Source organism: Vigna unguiculata, chromosome 3 (genome assembly GCF_037176805.1).
Source record: "Vigna unguiculata cultivar grain cowpea cultivar isolate G323 ecotype 2 chromosome 3, ASM3717680v1, whole genome shotgun sequence".
NCBI classification, from domain to species: Eukaryota; Viridiplantae; Streptophyta; class Magnoliopsida; order Fabales; family Fabaceae; genus Vigna; species Vigna unguiculata.
In genome coordinates, this window is record NC_140794.1 from 30,695,146 (window position 1) to 30,714,415 (window position 19,270).

General features: G+C 40.1%; 1 protein-coding gene across 1 annotated transcript; it reads right to left on the bottom strand.

Moving 5' to 3' along the window:
• Positions 1-393: 393 nt before the first annotated feature.
• Positions 394-834, bottom strand: LOC146887700 (uncharacterized). Its single transcript, XM_085670348.1, has 2 exons — positions 610-834; positions 394-534 (listed from the first exon to the last, which is right to left on the bottom strand). Exons 1-2 carry the CDS (start codon positions 832-834, stop codon positions 394-396), a joined length of 366 nt encoding a protein of 121 aa, XP_085526474.1.
• Between the last annotated feature and the right edge of the window lie 18,436 nt (positions 835-19,270).

The following is a 19,270-nucleotide window of genomic DNA, read 5'->3' on the forward strand; positions in this document are numbered from 1 at the left end:
GAGGATCTGTGGAGAGAATGAAGGGATAGTTAGGGTACTAATTTTGAAGAGTGAGCTGCAAATGAGGGACTCGGCAGCTTTAGGGGCCTTTGCACCCTATGGGCCAGCCTTTAGGCCCAACAGTGTGGCAAACCTTAAACATTAGGGCACTAAATAAAAGTGGGCCTTACATTCTCCCCAACAAGAAATATTTTTGACCTCAAAAATTGAGACTTACCAGGAAAATAGAAGTGGATGTGACTTCCTCATATCCTCTTCTAACTCCCAAGTAGAGTCATCTGTCGTTCGATCCCAAATGACTTTGACTAGGTTGACTGGCTTCCCTCGTTGCTCCTCCACACGACTATCCTCTAAAGCAATGGGTGGTACCTCCATAGTGAGATCCTCCCTGATCTACACATCCTTGGCCTCCAACACATGAGATGGATCAAACACATACTTCCTTAGTTGTGACACATGGAACACCGGATGGAGATTTTCCAATTGAGGAGGAAAAGCAATCTCGTAAGCCACGGGCCCAATCGTCCTCGAGATCTGGTGAAGGCCAAGGAACTTAGGAGAAAGCTTCCTTGAGCGGAGAGCCCTTCCCACACCAGTGGTTCGGGTGACCCTCAAGAATAAGTGATCTCCAGCCACAAATTCCAAGGGTCTCTTCCTGCGGTCTGCATAAGCCTTTTGCCTACTCTGAGATGCTTGCATCCTATCTCTCACCATTCTTACTTTCTCAGTTGTCTGCTCTAACAATTCTGGTCCAACAAGCACTGCTTCCCCATCTTGATACCAACATAGCGAAGTCCTACACTTCCTACCATATAGAGCCTCATATGGCGTCATTCCAATGCTCGCATGAAAACTATTGTTGTAGGTGAACTCTATTAAAGGTAGGACTTTATCCCAAACACCCAGATGATCCAGTACACACGTCCTCAACAAATCCTTAAGCGACTGAATCGTCCTCTAGGACTGACCATCGGTCTGGGGATGATAAATTAAACTCACAGTCAACTTGCTCCCCAAGGCACTCTACAAGGTTTGCCAAAACAGCAAAGTGAACAGGGGATCCCTATTTGATAGAATGCTCGAAGGTACTCCATGCAGCCTCGCAATCTCTTTAATGTACAGCTGGGCTAACTTGGCCATAGACATCCTCAAGTTCATCGCCAAGAAATGAGCACTCTTGGTCATTCGGTCCACTATAACCTAGATGGTGTCATGCCCCCTAAAGGTTTGTGGCAAATGCGTCACAAAATCCATGGAAATATTATCCCATTTCCACATTGGTATTTCCAAGGGCTGTAGAATCCCACCAGGTCGCTGATGCTCCACCTTTGCCTTTTGACATGTCAAACAAGATGGTACAAATTGAGCCACATCTTTCTTCATTCCCTACCACCAGAAGGTTTCTGATGTGATCCCATTAAGGCTCATAGCCTGGGCCATTGGGTAGGCCCATTCTTTTTAATTTCTTTTATTTTCTTTATTTTCAATTAAATAAATATGGTTTTAATTGATCTTGTGTTGCTTATTGCAGCCTTTATTTTTTCGAAGCTGCCTATTCTTAATTGTTGGTGTTGGGCCCGTGACCCAATAACATACCACACAAATGTCAGCCAAAATTATGAAGATCTTGTGCTGTAGCCCAATCCATTCAATCATGCGTGACTTGGTTTTCATCCGCACACCTCCACGCTGGCAGCCAATGCTTCCTTCAGCAACAACGTCAATTGGGCCTTGAACATACAACCTAAGTTCCTCCATGTATTCACGTTACAACATGGACCGAGACACCTGCTTCAGGTAGCCCAATTTGTTTCAGAAATCACGCGTGCAATCCATTTGCAAACAAAAATTCCTTTCGCCTAAAACGCACCCACGCCGCAAATGGGTTTCTTCATTACCAGCCGCTAGGGTTCATGAGAGGGCTGCACCCTTGCTTTAGGTTTCTTTCCACTTGCCAACCAAAACATTGTTCACGAGCATTAACCCTTAGCTATTAGGGTTCTTCTCACGCTTTGAACCTTCACACCAGCCGACCCACCTCTGCATGCGTTTCACACTGTAGGACTAAGGTTCATCTCTGTTAAAACTTCTGTTAAGATTTCAAACCCTAGCCTCTAGAGACCATATTACTGTTAGGCTCCTGTTAGATGGTGATTTTCATTTCTTCACTTCTGTTTTCTTCTTTCTGGTTGCCATTCGTTTTATAAAATGGCAAGCCGTTTCTTTGTAATCCAACTTTGATGAATGAGATTTTCGGTAGAGATCACTCCTAACGTTCATCAGCTCACTGATATCGCTGTCGTTAGGCGATCCTATTACCACTACTTTAGCAACTTCAGTATTGCCAGTTTGTAGTGAAGAAAATAGTTAGGGTTAAGATAACCCTGAGTCGTCTCACAACGAATACGGAATTGATCTCAAATATTTGATTCTCAAAAATGCAATTTAAAACTAGCAACTATAAAAATAGGGAGGTTTTGATATGCAAAGAAAATGACACGGAAGATTGTAAACACAGTAATAGTAAATAGGTCAATTCCACTGCTTTTTCTAAATAAGATTCTTCATTGGTTATCTAGAGATTATTGTTAAATTAATTATTGTTGTTGATTTACAAATAAATCAATGTAAAGACTCAATTCATTTGTTGGCATCCTCACTTTTAATCAAAGTACAGTCTCAATTAAAAGTGAGAATTATTAGATTGTCCATAGTAAATTCAATCAAAGTACAGTCTCAATTAATTTTACTATGCCTAATCATGTCTATTCCTTTGTTTCTTTACCAAATAGAAAACTTAATTAATCAAAGTAAAGTCTTGACTAATTTTAGTTAAAGTAATTACCTCTAATCAAATTAAAGTCTCAATTATTGGCAAAAACTTATTTAATCAAATGAAAGTTTCTAAACAAAATCAAAGTAAAGTCTCAATTTAATTTAAAAACCTTTTAACTCATATGATTAGCATGCATGTAGATTTTAAATCATTATTTTCTATTCGATTAAGAAGCAAAGGACATAGATAAACAAAAACCACAACAATAATCAAAATAACAAAACATATAAATTCATCTAACCTCAGAATCCATTTAAGAAATTACAGTGGAATCAACCCTTAAAAGCTTAGCCCTCCATGGCTTTGATGGAATACATGATGATATGAAAGAAAGAAAATAAAAGAAAGAATGAGAGATGTGGTGGAGACGGTATCTGCCAAAACCAGAGAGTTCTAAGTGTCTAAGCTGTGAGTTGTAAAATTGTCAGTTCCCCTCTTCTGCTCCCTTAAGTCTCTTTATATAGGCTTCCACTGGACTTTGGGCTTTATCTGTCAGTTGCTAAAATCTTTTATTTTTATTTAATTAATTTACAACTCAATTTCTGTCCAATTTCCAATTCTGCCCCTCTTATTTAAGCATTTTTACAAAATTGACCAGAATTTGACTGCTGACTTTGACCAGTTGACCAGAGTTGACCAGTTGACCAGTTTGACTGTCCAATAGCAGCCTGACACGTGGCGCAGAGTGTCTCTCTCCAGAACTAGGGTTTCACTCTCACACTCTTCTCCTTGGCTGCGCGGCTGACGGCGGCTGCTCCGGCTTCTTCTCCGGCGAGGTGGTGTTCGTTGTCGCAGCGGTGGCTGACGCGCTCGCGGGAAGAAGAACTCGCGGTGGTGGCGGTCGGAGGCGCGACGGAGCTGCGGAGAAGCTTCGCGGAGGTTGTTCGTGTGCGCTGCAGAGCTGCCATGGTGGTGCGCGATGGTGCTCATGGAGGTGGCGTGAAGCTGCGCAGATGCAGGTGTAGGCGCGGTGGCTGCGTGGACGTTGTTGCAGAAGGTTGCGAGAATGGAGAGGATGGTTCGTGACGGCGGCGCGAAGGCGAGAAGATGGTGCTGTGTGCGGTGGTGCGCGAGGAAGTTTGACGGAACTGCGGAGAAGACGGAGGCGCGAATGGAGGAAGATGGTGGTGGCGCGCGGTGGCGTTCTGCGCGAGTGGCCGCGGAAATGGAGCACGCGATTTGTGGTGGAACTCCGGCGAGTTGACGGTGGTGGCCGCGGGAGAAGGTTTTGGGAGATGAAGGTGATGACGTGGCAGAATCTGATTGGTTAATTTGGTGAGGGTAGGATTATGACACGTGGCTTGTTCTGGTTGGCTAATTTTAAGAGGTGGGGATTGCCACATGGCATGATCTGGTTGAGTGGAGTTTAAGTGGTAGGAGGGGTGCAACTTAGTGAAAACTGGGGGTGCAGAACAGGTTTTTGTGGTCCACTTTAAAAGGAGTGTGCAAGTAAAAACTGGGGGTGCATTTAGCTCCTGATTTTTGACTTATTTTGTAACTTTGAATATTTAAAATCACACTATTAATTGACCAAAAATAAATTTCAGCTGCATTAACAAACGTTAGAATATCCAATAATATTTTATGCAACTAAAATCAATTTTTACGCCACTTTTACCAAACTTACTCAATAAATCCAATAATCACAAATCCTAATTAAATCAATCTTTAAGCACAGAAAATTCAATTAAATCCCCAAATTTAAATATTAAATGAGGGCAAAAATTTGAACTCATCACTCACCCTAAACCCTATATTAGGTTTTGGCCTCTTAGGGTTTACCAAGCCAGTGAGAAACCAGAGCGAACCGAGTGATAACCTTTTTAATCAAACCTTTCTGCTACGTTTCCCTCGCTCTCCACGAATTTTGTGCTGAAATTGATTCACTGTCTTGTTCTCATTTTCTGAATCAATATTGTGATGCATTGTCATAGATCTCTTAATCTGTCGTTCAAATGCATGTCAATTAGGTTTAATTTCGTTTTCTTAGTTAGCTTTCACATTTTCGGATCTGATGTTTTGTCTTAGGTTTTTGTGTAGTTGTTTTATATGTCATTAATTCCATAGATGTGGGCCTACAATGTGTTTTGTCACTGTTTCGCATCTCATTCAGTTCCTGTTTTGTGTTTGAATTATTTGTTTCTGTATTGTGTGTGTTCTGTTTGATCGAGAGTTGCTCTTAGATCTTTAGCAACTATCTACAGTGCATATTTTTCACTGTTTCATGTTTAATTCGTGCTGAGTTTTTGCTTTGTTTGTCCAATTGAATTCCCGTTCTGTTTCACTCTTGTGTTGTTTCTGCCATTCATGTGCTTGCCAATGATTTTTGCTGACCAAACCAATATTGAGCTATTACAATATATTTGGCTTTGTTCAGATTACCTGTGAGGTTTTGTTCATGGGATGGCATAGGCTATGATTAAACCTTGTTCTGCAGTAGTTGTTTTCCTCGACTGAGTCATGTATCGTCTTTGTACACTGAGTTTTGGTGTTTTTGGTCAGCCATGCTAATCTCTTTGGATTAAGTAGTTTGATATGTTGCCAGTAATGTGTACTGTTGCTCAGTTTTGGACCACTACATTTGTATATTTTTGATTCGTCAATCTGGTTTCCCTTGGCTCTTGCGATTGCATTCTCATTGCTCTAACTATATTCATATCCAACTATTTGAAGTAAAATCACGATGATCTTTGTTGATATTGGCAACTGCATTGGTTTTACTTGTGTGTCTGCTTAATCACAATTTTTTGTATTTGTGATTGGCCTAAACTGTGCATCTCTCATATATTTGTAGTTTCATTTTTTTTTGCTTTGTTTATGTTGGCCAATTTCTTGGTTTGGTTCACATCTGTGTGCACTGACCGTGGGATTACTTGTGAGTTCCACTTGCTTTTATTTCTATGCAGTAGCCACTCTGTGGTGCCATGATTTTCGTAGTCTATGACTACTTTGGCCAACATCAGTGTTTCAAAATCGGTTGCATATGTCTGTGTTGTTCCATTGTGGACTTTGTTAAGTGCAGTTGTGTCATCTGTGTGATTCACCACATCAGTTTTGGTTGTGTGAAAAAGTTTTGTTGTTTGGTTTCTGCACTGCCATGTCAAATCTATTTTTTTTTGTGTCCTTGTGTGATACTTTCAAAATTGATTTTTGAGTTGAATTAATTGCTTCTACTATGTCATATGCACTTGTTAGTTGAATTAGAATGGGAAAACTAAACTTGCTGTGACCTGTAACATCCCGTCCGGATATTATGAATTTACTTAACAAACTAAGATAATAATATTGAATGCTCATTTATTAAGCTCCATTTTCCAAAACATGGGAAATATAAAACTTTTATTACATACGAAGTTAACTCAAATCCAGAAAATTTAAAACTCAATTATAATGTCTACGGGTAGTAATATGAAATATTACAAATTCTTTAAAAACTCATAAAATATAAAAATCTGAGAAAGTCCTCTCCCAACTAGCACCGCTCTGGCTCTATGCCTCACCAGATCCACCTGTAACATCGACTGCTCCTGTGTACCACGTACACGATCATCGCCAAACACAAACAGATAGGGTGAGCTAACAGAATAAAATATATGCATCAATTTATATAACAAAACACACACAAATCCAAGGATCATCGTCCTTTGATCTCATATCACATGGCCACCACCATGTAATCCATGTTCTAAATCTTTGGTTGATAATCTCAAGCTATCATTGTTGTCCAACCTACAAGCCACCACTGGTAGAACACATTCGGGAACACTCGCAATTCCGTGCCACAACTCGAAGAATGCCCGTGTTACCCTTCATCCTGAGCCACAACTCCAGGAATTCTACAGCATCTGACCCTTGAGATATCGCCCAAGGCCTCGTATACCACACACATCCAAAGCAAGCAAATCACAACGTCTGCTTCATCAAAAGTTGCCTGGCGCTCCACACGAGTCGCCAGGCGCAAAAGACTTCTAGATCGCTTGGCGGGGGACATGTGCCGCCAGGCGCCCAGCGCCTCTAATGCTTTTGTTTCTACAACTATCGTCTGGCGGGACAACCCTTATCGCCAAACGCCACACACTTCAATTCTTTACTGGTTTCGTAGCTATCGCCTGGCGGTCGAACACCCCCGTAAGGCACTACACCAGTACTTGCGCAGTACTAGCTTTTAATCACCTAGAACAAAGTAAAATCAATCCATTCATATTTCATATATATATTCTTCCCTTTTAAACCCATGCTAGCACTCAATTCTAACTTATGAATAACGCATGCTCAAACAACTATAAGCAGCAACATTCTAATAATTTAAGCACATGATCTTGGCACCAATGCAAATTAATATTGACACACATGCATTCACCAATAACCAATTCTCAACATGTGACTAATCTAAAGGGACATTCAAATTGATAGAGGCTTACCAAACGATCCAATCCTGCTTCATTAGAAGTTACTTGAAATTATCAAGAGCTTATTCATGTATTTTAAATACTCCAAAATCAGCAATATTGAGTAACGTATATCTATGGCTACTGACCTTCAAATCAAATCTCCACCGTTAAAATTGAAGAACTACGTGTTGTGGACCAGATTTCAAAATTTCACCTAAATCAAACGGTTAACGAACCGGGAAATTCAGTTTTACGAAACCTGCACGAACTAGAAAAATGGTGGCGCCAAGCGCCCAAAAATCAGGAAGGTAGCGCCTAGCGGTACAAAAGTAGCGTCTGGCGGTTCCTGTAGCGCAAAAAGTACGAAAAACAGCATTTTTCGTGAACAAAACACCCCCGCGTCGCCTGGCGGCAGCTCTTCACCGCCAGGTGGTTTTTTAACAGTAACCCAGAAACTTAGTTATTTAACTTGAGTCGCCTAGCAGCAATTCATGCGCCGCCAGGCGCTGCATACAGTTCTGGAAAAAATCCCAAATTGTTCTGCATCTGTGTAATCCTTAAAACCCCAAAACAACAATTCTAGCATTCGTCTTGACATAATTATATTGTTCCCACATCATATTTATTCCATTCGGATTATTTTCGTATAATTATCACATGTAGAATTTAGCCTCACTCTCACAAAATCCCAAAGTGCATCCCGACAGTGACAGAATGTAATTTCCACTACTGCAGCATCTTTCGCCTGGCGGCGCATACTTACCGCCAGGCGGCACATCAAATTCTGGGCAAACGCCAGATTTTTCCCGCACTCGTAATGAACACTAAACCCCCAAATCTCGTTCTAGTCAATCGAGCGCATAAATTACAAACAAATCGATTTCATAAGTTTATACATTCAAATCATGAACATGAACCTTGCTCATTATCCAACCATCACAGAATCCATATTGAATCGTTGAACAAGAACACAAGGGTTACGTCGCCTAGCGGAGTCACCCTTGCCGCCAAGGGGTTCATCTCAAAACCCAGAAATTGGTGTCACTATCAAGCATCGCCTGGCGGGCATCCAAAGCCGCTAGGCAGTTTCTGGAAAATTTCCAGAAACTCGACTAGTGGAAGATTAACGCAAAAATAGGCACCCAAACATACATCATACAACATAAAATCATACAATTTCATATAGACAATTAGAGCAGCTCCCCTAACCTAGATATCATTGCTCCCAAGACAATTTGTTGCAATTCTTTATGATCTCCAATGGTCTCCCTTTGACTCTCCACCCAAAAACTCTAAATCTTTCTGCAATCCAACTCTAGTGCTATCAAAATCTGCAGCCCATTACCCTCACAACAATACAATGTTGTTTTCCTCTCTAATTCCCTTCTCTCTCACCATTACAACCCAATAATTACCCCATTTACTAAAAAAAAACAAAAATTAATTGGAGTAAGGTTAATGGTCATTCAAGAACCATTATTAGATGGTTTTCCACCCCTTCCTTGGCTGCCCATTCAGCTAGGGTTTCCTCCACCCTTTCACATTCATGCCAAAAATTAGTTTAGCAAAGAGAAAGCTTAATTTGGGTTCACCAAGGTTTGAACCCATAACCCCTCAATCACAAAGACAATTGCACAACCAATTCAACCAATTCATATTTCATGATAATTCTTATAATTCTAAGGTTTTGTTATCACTCAACATGATCATGCACATAAATAAAATAATAACAATTAAATAACACATAAATGACATACATAATACTCGAACCTAAGTCCTCTCACACAAACCAAGCACTCTCAACCACTTAAGTTAGTACTTTTCCATATCATAACAATCTCCATTAAATGCCATAAAGGCTCTCCTACCCATATTTATTAAATAATTATTTATTTAATTATTTAAATTTCACGGGTCTTACATTCCCCCCACCTTATATAATTTTCGTCCTCGAAAATTGAGCTCACCCAGCAAAAATGCAAATAGGACTGTCTCAACTCCCTTTATCTTGAAATTCTCCTTTCCTGGTTCCTACCTTTTTTTTTTATTTTATCCTTCACCTCATACGTTTTCCCACTTTTTCCTTATGCGTACTCGCATCTTCGATCAAAAGATTTTCTCAAAGGTCCTACCCAACCCTTGCAAAACAACAGATCAAGTTTGACCTTGATTCTGTTGGCAGCCACTACAGATAACACAGACATATCGAAAAACAAACGCAAACCTAACAAGAAAGGTATAGGAGACAACTCACCCTATCATTTTTCTCTCTTTTACCTAAACCTTTAGAATTAAGAAAGGAAACTATCTCAGATATAGTCATGAGTGTGCACCCTCATCACTCTACCAAGACTTTTTCTGTTCTTAATACTTCCAGTTCACAAGTTCCTTTCCCTGTGCACCAACGCTTCTTGGATGGAACCTTTCCCCTTGCGCACCAACGCATTGGGAAAGACAAGTAATACCCCTTACCTGCTCGCCAAAACCCAGTAAGAGCATTACTTTTCTTAGGTCTTATAAGCAACTACCCTTGCCTGCTCACCAAAACCCAGCAAGAGTACCACTCTTACCTGCTCACCAAAACCTGGTAAGAGCGTTGCCTTTACTAAGACCAGTAAGCAACAACTCTTGCTTGCTCATCAAAACCCAGCAAGAGTATCACCCTTACCTGCTCACCAAAACCCGGTAAGAGCGTTGCCTACCTTGAGACTCAAAAACAACAACCCTTGCCTGCTCACCAAAACCCAGCAAGAGTCCACCCCTTACCTGCTCACTAAAACCCGATAAGAGGGTTAATTTCCCTGAGCCTCACCAACACGACTCTTGTTTGTTCAACAAAACCCAACAAGAGCCCAACCCTTACCTGTTCATCAAAACCCAGTAAGAGTACCACCCTTAACTACTCACCAAAACCCGGTAAGAGCGTTGTTTCCATTAAGATCCATTAGCAACAACCCTTGCCTGCTCATCAAAACCCGGCAAGAGCCTCACCCCTTACTTGTTCACCAAAACCCGGTAGGAGCGTTGCTTCTCCTAAGCCTCACAAACATGACTCTTGTCTGTTCAACAAAACCCAACAAGAGCCTAACCCTTACCTGTTCACCAAAACACAGTAAGAGTACCACCCTTACCTGCTCACCGAAACCCGGTAAGAGCGTTGTTTCCATTAAGACCCATAAGCAACAACTCTTGCCTGCTCACCAAAACCCAGCAAGAGTATCACCCTTACCTGCTCACCAAAACTCGGTAAGGACATTGCTTTTCCTGAGAATCACAACAACCACCCTTCCCTACTCATCAAAACCCAGCAAGAGCCCACCACTTACCTGTTCAACAAAACCCGGTAAGAGTGTTGCTTCTCCTGAGTCCCCATAAACACAACTCTTGTTTATTCAACAAAACCCAACAAGAGTCACCCTTACCTATTCACCAAAACCCGGTAAGAGCATAACTTTTCCTAAGCCTCACAAGCAACATTCCTTGCCTACTCAACAAAACCCAGCAAGGAAATTGTCACTAAGCTTAGGTCAAAGTCTTACAGTAACCCAAAACTCCATTTTACCCGACTCTCCAAGTCCTAAGGGTAGAATAGCAACTCTTTTTACTCGACTATCCCTAGTCTTCAGAGTAAAAGTACAACATGGTTTTAAAGGTATGAACGAGTTTCAAGCATACATCACACAAACTAGAATAACATGTTTCACTACTCCAAAAACAAATAATTCAAACTTTACCTTATTGTTGTCATGGCACTTTAAACTCCCCCACGTTCAGGGCAAGATTTCGCATAATGACCTAGCTTGCGACAATTGTAACACTTCTTCTCTTCCGGCACTACTCCCGAAAGTTTTGGACAAACTCGCCGAAATGGTCTCCCCCGCACTCAAAACACTTCACTGTCCCTCGTCCTTCACGTTGAGGTCTGGTGTAGGGTTTCTGTTGTCGTTTCTCATTGATGCTATTGTTGTTAGGATGTGCCCTCATAACCCGACTTGGACCCCTCTCCAGGTTTTCCACCGTCTTTGCCTGTTCCACCAAAACAGGGAACTCTCGATCCTTAGAGGTACGAGGAATCGACGCAACTTATGGTTCAGACCGCCCTCAAATTTTTTGCAACGCCATTCTTCAGTGACAGCCTGCGAGTACAACCTCGCCAAGTACTCGAACTTATCAGTATAGGCCTGCACCGTCATAGTCCCCTACTGTAAAGTAAGGAATTCTGCTTCCCTCTCATATCTGGCATTGTCAGGAAAGCATTTCTCCAAGAATCGTGCCCTGAAATTAGCCCAAGTCACCTGCTGTTCGCGGGTTTGCATAAGTTGTTGCATCCCCACCCACTAGTACTCAGCATCCGCCACAAGAAGGAATGTGACGAAGGTCAACTTTTGTGCATCAGTGCACCCAAGCGCTCGACATATCTTTTCACACTCCCTCGTCCATGCATCTGCCTCGTCCGGAGTGGCCCTGCCTGTGAATTTAGCTGGCTTGTGCCTCATGAAATCTTCCATAGTCACAGGACGAGTAGGTGCAACTCTGGCTCTGGGTTGCACTGCATTAGGCTGCATCGTGTCCACCATCCGATGAATCGCATGTGCAATCCCATCAGCCCCAATATTATCCCTCTTTCTCTTGGTTGCCAAAGCTTGCTCACGCCACATTTCAGCTGGATGAAACCACACAACTTAAGTCATGACTATGCAAACAAAAGGTTTAACACTAAAGAATTAACACATTGACTCGTAAGCGGAACACGATAAGCTCACTCCCCACAGACCCCAAAAATCTTTTGAAAACCATTGCTCTGATACCAAATGAAACATCCTGTCCAGATATTACGAATTTAGTTAATAAACTAAGATAATAATATTAAATGCTCATTTATTAAGCTCCATTTTCCAAAACATGGGAAATATAAAACTTTTATTACATCCGAAGTTAACCCAAAACCAGAAAATTTAAAACTCAATTATAATGTCGGGTAGTAATATGAAATATTACAAATTCTTTAAAAACTTATAAAATATAAAACTCTAAGCAAGTCCTCTCCCAACTAGCCCCGCTCCGGCTCTATGCCTCACCAGATCCACCTGCAACATCGACTGCTCCCGTGTACCGCATACACGATCATCGCCAAACACAAGCAAATAGGGTGAGCTCACAGAATAAAAGATATGCATCAATTTATATAACAAAACACACACAAATCCAAGTATCATCATCCTTTGATATCATATCACATGGCCACCACCATGTAATCCATGTTCTACGTCTTTGGTTGATAATCTCAAGCTATCATTGTTGTCCAACCTACCAGCCACCACTGGTAGAACACATGCGGGAACACTCGCAATTCCGTGCCACAACTCGAAGAATGCTCGTGTTACGCTCCATCTTGAGCCACAACTCCAGGAATACTCCAACATCTGACCCTTGAGATATCGCCCATGGTTCGTAGACCACACACATCCAAAGCAAGCAAAACACAACTTCTACTTCATCAAAAGTTGCCTGGCGCTCCACACGAGTCGCCAAGCGCAAAAGACTTCTAGATCGCTTGGCGGGGGACACGTGCCGCCAGGCGCCCAACGCCTCCAATGCTACTCTTTCTACAACTATCGTCTGGCGGGACAACCCTTATCGCCAAACGCCACACACTTCAATTCTTTACTGGTTTCGTAGCTATCGCCTGGCGGTCGAACACCCCCGTAGGGCACTACACCAGTACTTGCATAATACTAGCTTTTAATCACCTAGAACAAAGTAAAATCAATCCATTCATATTTCATATATATATATATATATATATATATATATTCTTCCCTTTTAAACCCATGCTAGATCTCAATTCTAACGTATGAATAACGCATGCTCAAGCAAGTATAAGCAGCAACATTCTAATAATTTAAGCACATGATCTTGGCACCAATGCAAATTAATATTGACACACATGCATTCACCAATAACCAATTCTCAACATGTGACTAATCCAAAGGGACATTAAAATTGATAGATGCTTGCCACACAATCCAATCCTGCTTCATTAGAAGTTACCTGAAATTATCAAGAGCTTATTCATGTATTTTAAATACTCCAAAATCCGCAATATTGAGTAATGTATATATATGGCTACTGACCTCCAAATCAAATCTCCATCGTTCAAATTGAAGAACTACGTGTTATGGACCACATGTCAAACTTTCACCTAAATCGGACGGTTAACGAACCGGGAAATGTAGTTTTACGAAAACTGCGCGAACTAGAAAAATGGTGGCGATTAGCGCCCAGAAATTAGGAAGTTAGCGCCTGGCGGTACAAAAATAGCGTTCGGCGGTTCCTGTAGCGCGAAAAGTACAAAAAACAGCATTTTTCATGAACAACACACCCCCGCGTCGCCTGGCGGCAGCTCTTCACCGCCAGGCGGTTTTTTAACAGTAACCCAGAAACTTAGTTGTTTTAACGTGAGTCGCTTGATAGCAATTTATGCGCCGCCAGATGCTGCATACAGTTTTGGAAAAAATCCCAAATTGTTCTGCATCTGCGTAATCCTTAAAACCCTAAATCAACAATTCTAGCATTCGTCTTGGCATAATTATATTGTTCCCACATCATATTTATTCAATTCGGATTAGCCTCACTCTCACAAAATCCCAAAGTGCGTCCCGACAGTCACAGAATGTAATTTCCACTACTACAGCATCTATCGCCTGGCGGCGCATACTTACCGCCAGGCAGCACATCAAATTCTGGGCAAACCCCAGATTTTTCCCGCACTCGTGATGAACACTAAACCCCCAAATCTCGTTCTAGTCAATCGAGCGCATAAATTACAAACAAATCGATTTCATAAGATTATACATTCAAATCATGCACATGAACCTTGCTCATTATCCAACCATCACAGAATCCATATTAAATCGTTGAACAAGAACACAAGGGTTCGCGTCGCCTAGCGGAGTCACCCTTGCCGCCAGGGGGTTCATCTCAAAACCCAGAAATTGGTGTCATTGTCAAGCATCGCCTGGCGGGCCTCCGAAGCTGCCTGGCGGTTTCTGGAAAATTTCCAGAAACTCGACTAGTGGAAAATTAATGCAAAAATAGGCACCCAAATATACATCATACAACGTAAAATCATACAATTTCATATAGACAATTAAAGCAGCTCCCCTAACCTGGATATCCTTGCTCCCAAGACAATTTGTTGCAATTCTTTATGATCTCCAATGGTCTCCCTTTGACTTTCCAACCAAAAACTCTAAATCTTTCTGCAATCCAACTCTAGTGCTTTCAAAATCTGCAGCCCATTACCCTCACAACAATACATTGTTGTTTTCCTCTCTAATTCCCTTATCTCTCACCATTACAACCCAATAATTATCCCATTTACTAAGAAAAAACGAAAATTAATTGGAGTAAGGTTAATGGTCATTCAAGAACCATTATTAGATGGTTTTCCATCCCTTCCTTGGCTGCCCATTCAGCTAGGGTTTCCTCCACCCTTTCACATTCATGCCAAAAATTAGTTTAGCAAAAAGAATGCTTAATTTGGGTTCACCAAGGTTTGAACCCATAACCCCTCAATCACAAAGACAATTGCACAACCAATTCAACCAATTCATATTTCATGATAATTCTTATAATTCTAAGGTTTTATTATCACTCAACATGATCATGCACATAAATAAAATAATAACAATTAAATAAGACATAAATGACATACATAATACTCAAACCTAAGTCCTCTCACACAAACTAAGAACTCTCAACCACTTAAGCTAGTACTTTTCCATATCATAACAATCTCCATTAAATGCCATAAAGGCTCTCCTACTCGTATTTATTAAATAGTTATTTATTTAATTATTTAAATTTCACGGGTCTTACATGACCTCTGGCTCCAAATGCTAATAAGTCAAAACCACTTTGAGCATTGAATGAAAAAAAAAGAATTCCTGGAAAAAGCACAATTGCTCAGAAAAATCTGCCACGGAATGTTATGGAATGAATTGAGTGTTTGTGTTAAAGTGCCCTAGTCACCACAACATAGTTGTACTTTCCATTTCAACTCTGTTTGCATATGTTCTCACTCTTGATTCAACTTATTTTCTTTAGTCTTGTTTGATTTTAGTTTTGTTCATCTTCCTCTAGATACATTCCTTAGGTTCTCTTTTGTGTGCCTCCTTTCTTTGATAGCTTGTTTTTTTGCTTGTCTTTGTTGGCTATCCTTTTAGTTTGTCTATTACATCCATCACTTGATGTTGTCCTTGCCTCAATTTGAGCTTTTATTGTGTTTCTGACTTTTACTCTTACATAGTTTGATTTGCACTTGGTTCTATTTTGATTTCTGCACTCTCACTATTTTGGCAGCCTTTGTAGGTGAAACCTCCTCTTCAAGGTGGAGTGGTGAGTGAATATATTGTGAGAGTACACTGCTGAGAGCCTTCATAGGAGCATAGCATAACTTTCTTTTGTGTTTTGTTGTTTTGATGTCACGGACTTTGTGTAATTTTTCTTCAGTGTTATGTTTTTATTTGCTTCATTTGGCTTAGGTGGGAAAATGCTTTACAACAATCCCATCCTTAGCAAGACTTGTAATAGTTTAAGCGTGTAGTGTGAGGTTCAAGGGGTTCCAAAGGCCACTTGTATCTTCACTTAGGCTTAAATTTTTGGTCTAGTTTATGTTTTCATGTTTGTTCAGTTTTTGTCTTTATGTTTTCAATGTCAAGGTTTTGTGTGATTTGTATGATTGTTTCTATGTTTTAGGTCACCGTGATATCTAGGTGTAATGTGTTTCTCACCTAGTTGACCTTCTTTTGGTCTTTAGATTTCACTCTGTTCATGCACTTTGTCAAATTGTTTTTCACACAATCTGTTTTCATTTGTATTTTTATTGAGAATTTTTGTGAAAGATATTTAGAGATCTCTGGCTAGGAAAGGCTTGGTTTCTAAGCTTGTCCATGAGACTCACCTCCCTTTCCTAGGAGTATCTCTAGAAATCTTTTCCATTATTTTCTCTTTAGAAATTCATAAACTTCTTTGTGAAAAATTGTTTTGCCAAAAGTGTTTCAAAATGAGTTTTTCTTCTTCTAGCCGTATGCATGTAGATAGGCATAGTAGTGTACATTTAGGTAGGCATAGTAGTATTGAGTTGCATCATACCATTCATAGTGACATTCCATTCTTTGGGGAAGATATAGGACCAATATCATTTAGAGATTGGATGTGGGATACTGAGAAATTGGTGCAACCAATGTTTAGTAAATATAGTCACATAGACATTCTTAGGCATGTTACATCTAGGTTTGTAGGACATGCATATGAGTGGTGGCAAGAGAGGGAATATAGAGTGAAAAAGGGGAGAACATCATGCATCAATACATTTTATGAATTAAAAGTATGCATGTGAAAACATTTCATTCCCTCTTCATTTAGGATCACTAAAGTGCAACAAGCTAGGATAGAAGACTTCATTGACATTGGGGATGCATTCATCCAAAACATTGCTAAGTTTTCTAGACTAGAAAAAGATTTTAAGCATAATTTGGATTTTCTCTTGAGTGAACAAAGAGAGAGACAGAAAAATATAAGAGAGAGCAAGCAAAATTTCAAAAGCTTCGAGAGTTTGAAAAGAAGAGAGAAAAAGAAGAGCTTGAGAAGCTTTGTGCTAAAAGAGAACAAGAGGAAAAAGAGATAAAAGACAGAAAGAAAAGAGATGAGGAAGAAAAGGCTAAAGAGGAGAGTCTAAGAAAAGCAAATGCAGAGAATGAGAGACAAGAATTAGAGGAAAGAGAGAAAATAAGACACGCGAGTGAGCTTGAAATACAGTCGCAAGTGGTAGAGTTAAAGATCATTTCAAAAGTAAAAAGAGAACTAATTGTTAAGGATTTGGTGTTCAATCCTTCACTAATCCCTTCCATTAAGTTCCAATTTTAAAAGGGAGTTCTCCCATCTTTAACCTCTATTCACTTTATCATTAAATCTTTCAAGTTGTTTTTCTCTCAAACATTTTGTTGTCCATCTCATTCTCTTATTTCATCCTCCTCCACATCTTGTGCCAAAACACACGTTGACTCTAAAATTCTTTTCAAATATCATCTTAGTCTTAGTGTAAGCCATTGTTTTAGTGAAGTGGGCCTAATACCAACTTTTTCAAAATTTATAAGCCCATTTTCATAAATTCCCCAATCAATTTTACTGCATGGTCATTATGATTTCATTATAATTTTCTTTGATGATTATTGCAGATTTGTTTTTGATCCTGGTGGAATTCTAACTTTGGTTGCTATGGGCCTTTAATAACCCTCTAAATCTGAGGACAGATCCTCTTCAAGGGGGAGGGGATGATGTGATCCCATTAAGGCTCATAGCTTGAGCCATTGGCTAGGCCCATTCTTTTTAATTTGTTTTATTTTCTTTATTGTCAATTAAATAAATATGGTTTTAATTGATCTTGTATTGCATATTGCAACCTCTATTTTTTCCAAGCTGCCCTATTCTTAATTGTTAGCATTAGGCCTGCAGCCCAATAACATACCACACAAATGTCAGCCAAAATTATGAAGATTCCTGTGCTGCGGCCTAATCCATTCAATCATGCGTGACTTGGTTTTCATCCGCACACCTCCACGCTGGCAACCGATGCTTCCTTCAGCAACAATGTCAATTGGGCCTTCAACATACAACCCAAGTTCCTCCATGTATTCACGTTACAGCATGGACCGAGACACCCGCTTCAGGTAGCCCAATTTGTTTCAGAAATCACGCGTGCAATCCATCTGCAAACAACAATTCCTTTCGCCTAAAACACACCCACGTCGCAAATAGGTTTCTTCATTACCAGCCGCTAGGGTTCATGAGAGGGTTGCACCCTTGCTCTAGGTTTCTTTCCACCTGCCAGCTAAAACAGTGTTCACGAGTGTTAACCCTTAGATGCTAGGGTTCTTCTCACGCTTCGCACCTTGACACCAGCCGACCCACCTCTGCATGTGTTTCACACTGTAGGGCTAGGGTTCATCTTTGTTAGAACTTCTGTTAAGATTTCAAACCCTAGCCTCTAGAGACTATATCACCGTTAGGCTCCTGTTAGATGGTGATTTTCATTTCTTCACTCCCGTTTTCTTCTTTCCGATTGCCATTCGTTCTATAAAATGGCAAGTCGTTTCTTTGTAATCCAGCTTTGATGAATGAGATTTTCGGTAGAGATCACTCCCACCGTTCATCAGCTCACCCTAAACCCTAGATTAGGTTTTAGCCTCTTAGGGTTTACCAAGCCAATGAGAAACCAGAGTGAACCGAGTGATAACCTTCTTAATCAAACCTTTCCGCTGCGTTTCCCTCGCTCTCCGCGAGTTTCAATCGGTCGAACGCCGATTGGAGAGGCTTTTTGCGAGTACCGCGACGGAGGAGCCTCATTAGTTTCCTTAAGGTTCTGATACATCTGAGTCATGCCAGGATGCAAGCTAAGACGACATTTGAGTCTCCCAACGAACACAGAATTGATTTTTAACAAATTAGTTCTTATAAAAAGAAATAAAAACAATAATAAAGAAAATAGATTGATTCCATTGATTTTTCAAAATAGATTCATCATCGATTATCTAAAGATTATTGCTCAATTAATTATTGTTGTAAATTTACAAATTAATCAATGTTAAGTCTCAATTAACTTGTTGGCGTTCTCACTTTTAACCAAAGTACAGTCTCAATTAAAAGTGAGAACTTTTAGATTATCCATAGTAAATTCAACCAAAGTACAGTCTCAATCAAATTTACTATGCCTAATCATGTCTATTCTTTTATCTTCTCACCAAATAAAAAGCTTAATTAATCAAAGTAAAGTCTCAATTAATTTTCGTTAGAGTAAATACCTTTAACCAAAGTAAAGTCTCAATTATTGGTAAAAACTCATTCAATCACATGAAAGTTTCTAAATAAAATCAAAGTAAAGTCTCAATTAAATTTAAAAACCCTTGAACTCATATGATCAACATTCATATAGATTTAAAATCATTATTTTTTACGTGATTCAAAGGCAAAAGACATAGAT